The sequence below is a fragment of the Chiroxiphia lanceolata genome, chromosome 4 (assembly GCF_009829145.1).
Source record: "Chiroxiphia lanceolata isolate bChiLan1 chromosome 4, bChiLan1.pri, whole genome shotgun sequence".
NCBI classification, from domain to species: domain Eukaryota; kingdom Metazoa; phylum Chordata; class Aves; order Passeriformes; family Pipridae; genus Chiroxiphia; species Chiroxiphia lanceolata.
This window is the reverse complement of record NC_045640.1, coordinates 50,105,541-50,117,667: the sequence shown is the minus strand read 5'-3', so window position 1 is coordinate 50,117,667 and position 12,127 is coordinate 50,105,541. Positions and strand designations below refer to the sequence as shown.

Sequence of the window (12,127 nt, the reverse complement as noted above, 5' to 3'; positions counted from 1 at the left end):
TGGTTCTTTCTTAATGAAAATGTACACAGACCAAGTCTTTGTGCGCAGTTAATCAATTCCAGAGCCCTTTCCTTGGGTAACAGGACACCAGTTAAGAAATTCAGCCAAAATAAACTGCTTCTGCATTTTGGGAATAGCCCAGAATTATGAGCTTGGTTTGACCTCTCCATCACAAATACTTTATTGCTACCCTGCCAGGCAACATCAGCTTTCACCACACGGCCACATAAATAGGCCAGAAAATCTCTGTGAAAAGAAAAGTTGTGAAGCTGAATAGGTCAGTCAGTTCGATCTCCCGATTCCTGCTCTTAGAAGAAAGAGGCAAAAGGCCAGAAACTTTTCTTTTTCTGGTGACATACAAATAGATACACCGAGTCAGCATATTTAAAAGGACAAATCTAGGAAGAGAAGTGACATTTCTATCCAATGTCTCTGTATCTATTAGTGCTACAAGGTTATTATAAACAAAAAGGTCAATGCAAAATTATTCTTTTTACATAATTTATTTCATACATTACAGCATAGTTTCGTGACTTCATTGTTTTGTGGCCAGCAATAGAGAGGAGCAGCAGTAAACACTATGAATTATTCCCTATTTATGCAGACATTAGACTGCATAAAGGGCAAACTTGCACCCTTTTCTTACTTGTGATTGTAAAAATTGCTCTGACTCAGCATCTCAGTGAAAAGGTTTAATAAAGAGTGCCTTCCAGTATGGAAATGTGAGGCTGTCCTGCACTGATAAAAGGTGAGCAGGGAAGACACAGAACACAGAGTGACTGTACAAACAGTAAAGCTTCACTGTAAGTGAATCACCAAAATTTCGCATGCTATATCTCAGTGAGAAATAAGACAGAAATAGATTACATTTAGACTAACGTTGGCTAAGCTTCAACAGGAAAGCGTGTTTCAAACATTGTTATGAGGTGTGTCAGGGCTATTTAACAACGAACATTTTTATAAATTTACAAAATGTTTAAGACATCTGAACGAAGCCTAACACAGCGTAAGATACTGGCCAACACCAGAAGCACAGGAATTCACACTGTATAATGGAAATAGTCAGATGGAGGATACTACGCAAAACCTGAGAGATACACAAGGGGAAATAAAGCACCTCAGCAGAAGAATGAACATTATTTCATAGGTAGATAATAACCATCTACAGAAGATGCATAAAAGGACAGGTTTACAAAATTGAAGGAATTGGCTCAGAGGAAAAACTGTTTGAAACACAAACAATGTGTTGGAAATCAGGAACTTGTGGTGCCACCAACACAACATCCAACAACATACCATTTTTGAAGGAAAAACTTTTTTTGGCTTTTTTTTGTTGCATGGTTTATTATAATATTTGCTACATGTCTATTAAGTCAGTTGAAATACCAATGAAACTCACCTTCTCTATCCTAAATCTGTGTTTCACAGAAACAATATGCAAATACTGAAACTCAGCATGCATAAATAGAGATCATGCTTGTATAGGTTTCCCTCTGGGTGGTAACTATGACTTCTGTTATTTCCCAGGCATAATAGGCATAAACTTGCAAAAAACTCTGCAGTTAGAAACTCTGACCAGGCCACATGCTTATAAAACTGATTACTCTCTGAAGAGCCATAAGTGGAAGTCTTTTGTATTAATGTAGCTCTCCTCCTGTTAGCCTTCAGGATATTCTTAAGGAAATAATATGAAGTAACTCTGATTTTCCATTTGTTAAAATAGGACAAAAATTGAAACAACCCTGAAAAGGAGTTACTATTGCCATGAGAAAAGGATGAAAGCCTCTAATTTGACTTGTTCATTCCTAGATCAATGATGAAAGAACTCTTGGTAAAGATAAATACAAACAGAATATCTAGATCTACCAAATGAGTATCCTGAACCATGTAATGCTCTCAAACTGCCAGAGCAAGCAACATCTTATTCAAGATTGAAATGTTATTTCTCACAAATAAAGCAACTGTAAACAGGAAGGATAACAACCATCTTGCTTATGTACTCATGCTTAAAACTGCTTTCATTTCTGAAGAAATGTTCTTGCTATTTGTTACAACAGTAGATAACTTACTGAAATCCAAAACTTCCAGTGTTTACCATTAGTGAAGTCTATGTTAGTGTTTCACATTGCAAAACTAATAGCTTTAAGTAGCTAACATCAGGCCAACCTTGTCAGTATACATTTCTAAGTTATTTAAAGCTTGCTGCATAATTAACCTACTCATCAGCCAAGGAAAAAAGTTGCCCTATTCTGTGAAAAAGCTAACACCCCTCATTTGAATTTACACACAGAAGTATTTAAGTACATTCAAGACATTTTTAAGTTTGTCATTTCAGGGTTACCTTTGCAGCAGACAAGTTTGTGTTTTATACTCTATCAGCTTACGTGCTTGCTGAATTTTTTTCCTTAGAGTTGTGCTATGTTTTTTTTTTTAGCATGAAGACTAAAGGACCCACAAGAGACTGCCTAGCTCATCGTCTTGCTGGGAGGCCAAATGCAATGTGACCAGCCTATCCCCTACAGATGCATGTCTAGACTTCTTAAATTTTTGCAGTGACAGAGGCTTCAACTGACATACCCGATGGGTACTCAGACCATTCATCATTATTTTCAGAATACAGGCAATGTTCAGCTCATCCCAGTTGAGATATCTGTCCTCCTATCTCCAAGTTTTGCCCTTCAATAGTAACGATGCAGCCCTGAAATTTATTCCAAGCTTGTAAAATCAACAAAGAACACCTTAGGTACAAATCCTGCTCTACTTCTCCATGTTTAGTTTTGGTCTTTCTGTTGATTTCTATTAAACCCCAGCTTTTAGTATATTAAGAACAAAGAGTTTGGACAGATAGAATCAAATGCCTCCTGCAGATTTATAAAGGCAAGAGTTTCAGTGAATATTATGTGAAAGTAAACCAAAGGGAACTGACAGCTATCTCACAATATGAGAACACTGAGAATTCACTTGAAACAGACCCCATTTCTCAGTCCTTATTTTGACAGTGAGATTTTTCTAGCTCTCAGTCTATACTGCCATTCCCATTCTGTATTTTAACAGTTATGGCTATTTCTATAACAATGCTAGATATACAGTCCCCAAATATATCTACAATATATAGAGACGTGCTGCTAATGTACATTTTAATCAAGAAGTTTTAATGCTGCATTATTTGTGCAGTTCATTTAAAACTTCTCCTCAATTAACAATTAGAGAACTAAAGATTATTGAGCATTTACACTTGTACAGGCAAACACACTCAGCATAACCAAACTATAGACAGATACCCTATTAGGCACCTTGCTCCATCAGCAACACTCTCTGTAACTGTAAAAAGAAAAAAGACTAGTGTACACTCTTGCTTTCTAAGTATTAGTCTAATAGTGAACCAATTTTATGCTTGTAACTTTAATAAAACAAAACAAACAAAAAAGAGGGAAATATTTTCCCAAGACACCTTTGTATAGAGAAAAAAAAATCACCACATCTAGAAGCAAAGCTCAGATAAGAGTGGCCTGAATTTTGTCTTTGCATGCCTAGAAATGCTAGTATATTTGACAGTCTCCCTTCTTGTGCTTTGATTTTATTCCAATGTAGAGGTGCACAAAATCCTACATGACTAACAGGTGGATTATCTATTTTCTGAAGTGCCCTTTCACTACGAAGAGTACTATCAAGCTTCTGCCAAGAAACAGAAGGCATAAGCCGCGTGTCAGACTGTGTGTTTTTAAGACATGCACTAGGAAAGTTCTACTGATGAACTCGCTTTTCACCCTTTTTATGAAACACCACCTCTTGTGATAGACAGTCCTTTGCTAAAGGATATATATTTGATTTTCTTCTGCCAGTGACAACTACAGAATAAAATAAAGGATTTTGTTATTTTTTCTTAGTGTGTCACTCACTCCAGTATTTGTCTTTAGTCTCAAGAGGGTAGAATCTATAATCTAGAACTGTGTCTTGTTTGTGTCACTACAAGTGGAATAGGTGAATAATTAAAGAACTCACAGCTTCAGGTAAAACAACATCAATCTTACAGAGTCTGACACTATTAAACGGCCTTGGTGAGCAGGTGTGCCCTAATGAATCTCTTTGCTTCTGTACCAAAGCCAATAACCTTGAGGAACTGCATTATGAAATACACCTGCATCTACAAAAAGCCAATTTAATACAGCAAAGATGAGGAACATGCTCAGAATTTTTTTTTACTACTACTAGTTTTACTAATAATTTTTACTAATAATTTTTTTTATTACTGGAAAACTTTCCAGTTAAAAAGACTCTCTGACTACTATCCGCTATTGATTGTTCAAACTGGCAGCAGTGAAATAACAAAGAGAAGTCCGAGGCCAATCAAAAGAGACTTCAGGGCACTGGGACAATTGGTAGAGGGATCAGGAGCACCGGTAGTGATTTCCTTGCTTCTTCCAGTACCAATGAATAATACTGATAGGAACAGGCAAATCCACCAGGTCAACGAGTGGCTCTGAGGTTGGTGTAATCGGAAAAATTTTGGGTTTTTTGACCATGGGATGATCTACTCAATACCTAGTCTACTGACACCTGACAGGATGCACCTATCTCAGAAGGGAAAAAGAGTTTTAGTGCAGGAGCTTTAAACTAACTTGGATGGTGGAAAGGGACAAAACCAGGCTTGCCAGTGATGAGTGATGGGATGGTGTGCCAAAACTTGAGAAAACCAGCACACATGGGATCTCTCAATCTGTCTCAGGAGGTGTTGGCTACAATGTACCACAACTGAAATGTTTCTCCACTAATGAACTCGGCATGAGGAAAAATAATAAGAGCTCAAAGCTTTGGCCCAGTCCCAGAGATTTGACATCATTGGTACAAGTGAAACCTGGTGGGATGAGACCTGTAACTGGAGTGCCCTGTTGGATGGTTACAGGCTTTTCAGGAGAAACAGGTAGGGCAGAAGAGGTGGAGAGGTGGCACTGTATGTTCCTACCACATTCTGCTATATGTCAGACTTTTAGGAAAAACAAAGGTAATGCATACTGTCTTTGCTCTCTCTGCATCACCTGAATACGACAAAATTTACTATATCTCTAAACTACACATAAAAATTGTTTGGGTTGGTTTTGTTTGTGTTTGTTTGTTTGTTTGTGTGTTTGTGTGTCTCAAATAGTACCTCCTAAATCTTCTCCGGTATTTATATTGTTTCAATAAAGTTCATACTTAACAGAGCTCCTTAAACACAAGGAAAAAATATGAAAGAACAAATGAAAGAGAATTTAAAGAAAAACAAACACCTTGGGTAGTTATTTCCTAAACAATCTAATTCTATTTAAGTTTTAGCAGTTGATATACGTCCCCTTCATACAGCCTCCACAAGGAATGAACTAGGACATTTGTGGCTACAGCAAAGGAACTTTCCAGTATTCTTAATTAACCAATTATTTTGCCAAATTCTTCAAATGAATTTCCTAATATGCTAGGACATTGTTTAAACTATATGAAAATAAATCAAAATTTCAAATAGAGCTTCCAAAAATAGTGAGTAATGTCCAATTGTATTGACTTCGTAGACAAAATATGGTCAAAGCTTTGAGACAAGCATTGGAAAGGGTTTTCAGCATCAAGCAATCAATAATAGCACAAGGCTGCTTCTTTTTCCTCACATCATTAACTTTTTTAACCAGAAATTGAAACTGTGTTATATACAGTGAACTGGAAATTAAGTAGGGAGGATTTTGTTTGTTTCGTAAAAACAAAAAAACTTTAAAAAGTGTTCCACAAAGTTTCAAGATTGCAGTAGAATACTTTTATCAGTTTGGAAAGCAAGTTGCTTTCATTAGCAGCCTGAAATTCCAGTGCACAAAAGTTTGAAAATTACAGGAGTTTCAGATTGTTGAACAACAATTGATTTTAGATTAAAATTATTGCAGATGTTTTGAACAAAATAATCTCTTCCTGGGGATGACCCAGTTTCAGGTGAAGGTTGCTTGTAAATTACCTTCAGGAAGTTCTCAGCCTCGGCACCCAATTTATTGTAACAAAAATAATAGAAGTTTTGTTTGAAAGCCACAGCTGACAAGAAGCATAACCAGTCAATACTTCTTAATGAGAAAAAGACTCAGGTCAGAAAGAGAAGGCACAAGGCAATGATAATTATATGTTCAAAAAGTTACTGATTAAGCTAGACCAACAACATTTAAGTCACACTAGGATTATCTTCCACCCTCACACTTTTTTCCATTAGTAGTCTTACTAGTATTATTTTATGATATGCTTTAGAGTAACCTTACAATATTCAATGTGCCACTGCTGACATCCAAAATGTCACAGACATCACCAGTGTTAAAAAAATGCACATCTTTTTGGAAACTGGTATTTCCTACCAGAGTATCAGCAAAGTTGTCATCAACTATAACCAGCAGAACACGTGTACATTACAACACTACAAATTTTAGTAAATTAATTTTATTATATAAACAGATATGCTTATGTGTTCTTACACATGATCTCAGCATAAAGTACTTCATCTTCCAGTTGACATGGTTTACTCAGTTCAAATGCATTCTACTGTCTCACTATATACTTGCTCTGAAAGAAGATCTAAGCTTCATGGTTAGTGGTAATGTTTTTTATAAGATGTAACACTTGTTTGTATGGACAGGTTAACCACCTCCCACTGAACAAGGAGACAGAGCTTCTGCACAATGGTCATGAGCCTCCAGTACGATTTTCGAAGTTCTTCTGAAAGCTTTAAATTTCAAATGGAAACTGATTTAACATAGAGCAATTTCAATGGCTTCTAATACTGCTTTCCCTAATCCTTTTACATTGATTGCTTCCACAGTAAAAGTTTAATTATGTTTGAGAGGAAAACAGGTTAGCACCAGCATCAAAGTGGAAAAGCACTGTTCAGAATAGTACTAAACTTATTTCTAAAAAAATTCTTATCAACTGGATCATTTCTATATGTGGTATGTCTAAAAACAGTCACTTATGAATTACTTTAAATTGTTCTAAATTTCACAACAAAATACTCCAACCCTCATCTGGAAATAACAACAGGCTTACTGAATTCTTTCTGATGACAGTAAAATGACTTCAACCAACTACAACAAACTGTAGTTAAGACCCACACACACTCTGGTAGTGAGTTTGCCTAAATCTACCATGATTTCAAAACATATATTTACATGCAGGCACATACTTTATTCAGCAACACGATGGGGAAGACAGAGAAAGCAGGAAGAAATACTTTTTCCGGTACCTGGCAAATCTGAAAAAAGAAGAATGCACTCATTGAATCCATTAGCCAGAAGACGATCCCTCAGCTGTTGAAGTATGGCAACTCCAATACAGAATGGGAAGGAGGAATTTCCAAGTAGTAACGTATCCCACAAGTGAAAAATTTTGTGCAAAGGAAAGACATCTGTATGATAAATAAGCACAATAAAAAAACCCATAAGCATATACATGTGCTCAGAGTGTTAATGAGTTGCCTATGCACTTTTTTCATCTCCCCTTTTATAGTTCTTTCTTTTTTATTTGGGAGCAAAGAGGTTCAACCTCTTTAGAATCGTATTTGTCTTCATACGCAGCTTGATTATTCTGGAAATCATCACTGTCCTCTTTCATGAATGAATACTTGGAAGTGTGTGGGTTTTCACATCTCAAACTTATGCAAAATTAGGCAATTTTTTTTCTTTTGGTACAGTGTAATTATGCACTAGGACACCCATATCAGTTTTTCACGGTATGAAGACATTAATGAGTTAATCAATAAGATCAGTTACTTACAATTAGACAAAAGAATGAGCAGAATAAAGCAAATACTGGCAGAATAAAGGAAAGATAAGAAGAAAGGCTTAGTAAAAATAGCATATAAAGCTGAAGGTGGCTCTCTTAAAATAAGCTATCCTCCAACTAAATAGTTATAAGATTTTATTGCAATTGGTTGCCAAGGAAATCATCCTGTTTTCCAAATTTGGTGATTCTCATGAAAGTTATAGAAAAACAGGCATCTGCAGGAACCAGTTCTTAACAGTCAAGATCTTTAGAAATTGCAATCAAGAATCTCACATTAAATTCTTTGATATTTCATCAGAGAAATAATCCATCAACTCTTTTAATTCTGCCACTTTTAAAAAAGTTTGAATTCAAAGTCTGCCAATGTTGACATGACATGAAAAAAATCACAGAGATCTTTGAAGAAAGAAGTTTTTAAATTGCTTTCTAGACTTGTTTTATTAGTTTTGTCCTCTTTAATTAAAAGCTCACCAAATTATAGTTCTCTTTGTTCCTAACATATATGCACAAATAACATAGTGCTACTAGAATAAGTGTGTATAAGTGCAATAAAAAAAAAGCTTTTTTTGATGATCTTCAAAAACAAAGTTACAGTTTCTTCCATTATTTGGGTGAGGGCAGGGGATGGTTTGGTTTGGTTTTTTAACTATTATTACATCTCTTTCCAGTAGGTAACAGCTTTATTTGCATACATCCTAAATACTTCATGTGTAAAATAATCCAGTTCAAATTCAACATAATAATTAAAAAAAAATAGAAATGCTAACTATTGCCAAACCAGGACAGACAGTAAGTGACAGGGAGTGTTGAGTTTCAAACCAGAACACATCCTTGCAAATTACAAGCATCCTACTAAATTACATATTATACCAATTAGGAAAGCTTTAGCTGAAAAAGTGAGAAAATAATATACTTAAGAAATAACAGAACATTTAATCAGAGAATAAGGAAAAGCATACTCACGTGTAAACATTGTAAGAAACCAAGGAATTGCATAAAGCTGCAAAAGGTGGTGATGAAGGGAAGAAAACAAAAATAATGCTTTGAGAAATAATGTTGTCTGTCAACTACATTAGAAATTGGCTATTTCATATGAATGTATTTAAAATGGAAAATAAATGTGGTGGTAGATCCACTATCATCCAACTCTTAGCCCCCCTGAGCTTTTTCCATCCCCCATCTCCAGTTCTAATGTCTTTCAAATTACTAGTTTGTAATATTGTATCAAAAACAGTAACAAAACCAACCACCACCCTCACTAGGCTCGTTAGCAAAAAATAACACCAGAAGTCTTAAATAAAAACCTGCTCCATTAAACTGTCACAATTCTCACTAAGCTAAGCAAAAATTAGCCAAGGATGCCTGAAAAAGGATAAACCAACTTCATTCAATATATCCTTTTGACTATGGAAAAAAATGGCTTTATATAAAGAACTAAAAGTGCAAATTGCAATTTCCAAGGTAAAAAATAACTACATCTGCCTTTTTCTCCTCTGTTGGTATTTATTAAAATGTATACTTCTCAGTGAAGGAACTAAGAACAATTTTATTCTCAAAAGTAGTATCAGTTAAGCATTTATGCAGTTCTACTGTGACCTTTAAAGCCAGGTGCCATCTGATGATGTCCTGGTTCAGCACTTACATCACTACAAGACTGTCTAAGAACTTGTGCTGCTGCAACAGCTACAGAAAACCTTTAATTTCTGCAAACTTTCATCCTCATGGCATCATATAGAGTGTGAAGAGCTAAGCATTTATGATACACTGAGAGTTACTTATTTTTCAATGAAGTATTTACCATGTTGCAGGCAACAGAATCCATTTTCTTGAAACAAACTGCACAGAAAGTCCCCATAAATTAGGAACGCAAGAGTGAGATGATCATTGTCAAATTTTATTCAGCTGCATAGTTCATGTGCTGTTTTATACTTCTGAAGATTTACAGTTAGACATAAAGCTTAACATATTACTTTTTAGCTCATAAAAAGTGCAAATTAGTCCTCCTATTAAGCTTCTCCTGGAAGTAAACAAACGAGGAGCAGAAAGCATAATTGATATTATGTTAATAAATTACTACTTATTCCATAAACTCTTAACTGTGTTATGGCTCTGACTAAATGATGCACACATTTGCTGAAAATCTTGTTAGTATATCTCTCTCTAAATTTCATTCTTATGGCTCCATCTGAGCACCTGATAATATTGGAACCATACTGTCCATAAACGAAAAAAGCTGCAATGACCAGACTGTTCACCACTTTTAATATTCAGGAGACTTTTATGAAGCTTGGCCTCCAATGTGCCAATTGATTTTAAGGGTTCAAAATCTAAACCAGAATCAATTTCTATCACCATTTTAATCTTGCAATACACTCATACTATTTCCCCAAGTATACCTATGTCATGCCTTAAATAGATGGCATTCTAGTGAATAATAACATGCCCTGTTCCCTGAAATATCCCCTACTGTGGTTGTTATCAGCAAATACCTGTTTACCTGCTTGTTTGTATGCAATATCTTGCTTCCAATGCAGTAGGAAAACAAGTTTAGTAGCCTGAGGCTCCTCTTTGCTTGGAGGTACATATTATGTGGACGTCATTTTGAACTACATTAATTCCTTGGTATTTAAAAGAAATTATTTCCTCCTTTTCATATATTTGACTAAAATGTTTTAATAAAGCAGATCCGAACTCTCTTCTTCTTTCACAAACACCTCTATTGTATATGCACTTACAAAAAAATACATAAGAATATACAGAAAACGAGAAACTTTAAAGATTATTAAAAGGTAATCATAAGAAAAAGCACTGCTTTACTCTAAACCACCCTCACCAAAACTATTAACAGTGACATGAAAAGTAGTTTTAACACCTTCAGTAGAAGGTTATCAGGCGAGCTTGTACTGAAGGGAGTTTCCCCTCTGCTTTTAATAAATGTTTTAAGACAAGGAGGCCTTGGTAAACCTGAAAATGTTATGATTACTCTTAACAAGCAACCACAGGAAAGCCACGACACCGGTGGCATTATCCACTCGGCAAGTCAAAGAGCAGCAGAAGGACTGAGGATGCTGCACCGAGCGGCAGCTCCCCAGCCCCGCGGTCACCCCCCGGCCGCTCCCGGGTACCGGACTGACCGCAGCGTTGGTAAACGCTGCCCTCTAGCGACCGCCCGCCGCAACAGCGCCGTGCCCTGCCCCCGGAATAACCTGCTCCGGGAAAAGAGGTTCTCAACCCTTTACTGCTGAACCCTGAAACGTTACGGGGTTGTGGTTTCTAACGACACTTAACTCTCCGTAGCCGGGAAGTATATCTAATGTGTAATCAAAGCAGCATCTGAACCACTGGAACGGCTTGAGAATAAGTCACATTAAGAGACTGTAAATTCAATGCTTCGTTTTCTTTAGAGTTACCTTTAGATGAGCAGTTCCATAATTATCATTTTGCTTTGCTAGTAAAATACAAGATCATTTGTGCTTTGAAGTAAGGATTTGGACATTTCTTACATATGAAGCACACAGCAACCGTTTAAAATCAATTCCCATTCAAACAATAAATCCACAGGGGTTTTTTTTGTTGTTGTTGTTGTTTGGGGTTTTTTTGTTTTTGTTTTTTTTTTTTTTTTGTTACAACTGAAATCTGTTGACCTCAGACTAGGTTTCATTCTCCATCTTTCCATCATCCCTATCTAAAGCTTCCTTTCCAATGGTGCTCTGCTATGATGAATTCTGCTCAGTACCTGAGCTTGGAAATGCAGTTTCTGTTGTTTTTCAGCAGGGTGAAGATGTTTACCTGTCCATAGCTAGGTGGCCATATTTTGAGAAAAGTGCATCTTCCATTAAACATTCAAAACTTTCAGAGATATTGGCTCAAATCTTAATGAAAGCCTTTTCCATAAGGATTTTTTTTATTGCCTGTTGTAACTGTCGGGATTGTTTCATTATTTGACTGATCCTCTAGAAGATGAGAGCTTTACACACTTGTACCTACAGAAGATTGAGAGGGTGATCAAACACCAGAAAAAGCTTCCTGGAAGGTGCTTGATGCCCCAAGACTGTCAGTGTTTAGGAGACATTTGGACAATGCCCTTAACAGCATGCTTTAAGTCAGCCCTGAAGTGGTCAGGCAGTTGGACTAGGTGACTGTTGTAGGCCCCTTCCAAATGAAACAGCTTATTCTATAAACTCAGGATCTTTCACCTTCATGTTCCATCTTTTAAATACACACATACACATACTTAGGTTCAATCCTATATGGTGCCTAGAAAATTAATCATACATTTATAGGCTACAGAAAGGTGCAAAAGATAATACAAGTCTAGTCAAATTTTTAATATTAAATTCTACCCATCCAT

General features: G+C 36.1%; 1 protein-coding gene across 5 annotated transcripts in view; it reads right to left on the bottom strand.

Moving 5' to 3' along the window:
- TBCK (TBC1 domain containing kinase) overlaps nt 1–12,127 on the bottom strand; it is a 98,246-nt gene that overhangs the window by 35,846 nt on the left and 50,273 nt on the right. For all 5 annotated transcript variants that reach the window (XM_032686263.1, XM_032686265.1, XM_032686266.1 and 2 more), the window contains 2 exons: nt 8,740–8,776; nt 7,238–7,399 (listed from right to left, as the gene is read on the bottom strand). In XM_032686263.1, coding sequence (XP_032542154.1) covers nt 7,238–7,399; nt 8,740–8,776 — 199 coding nt within the window. The remainder of the gene's footprint in view (nt 1–7,237; nt 7,400–8,739; nt 8,777–12,127) is intronic.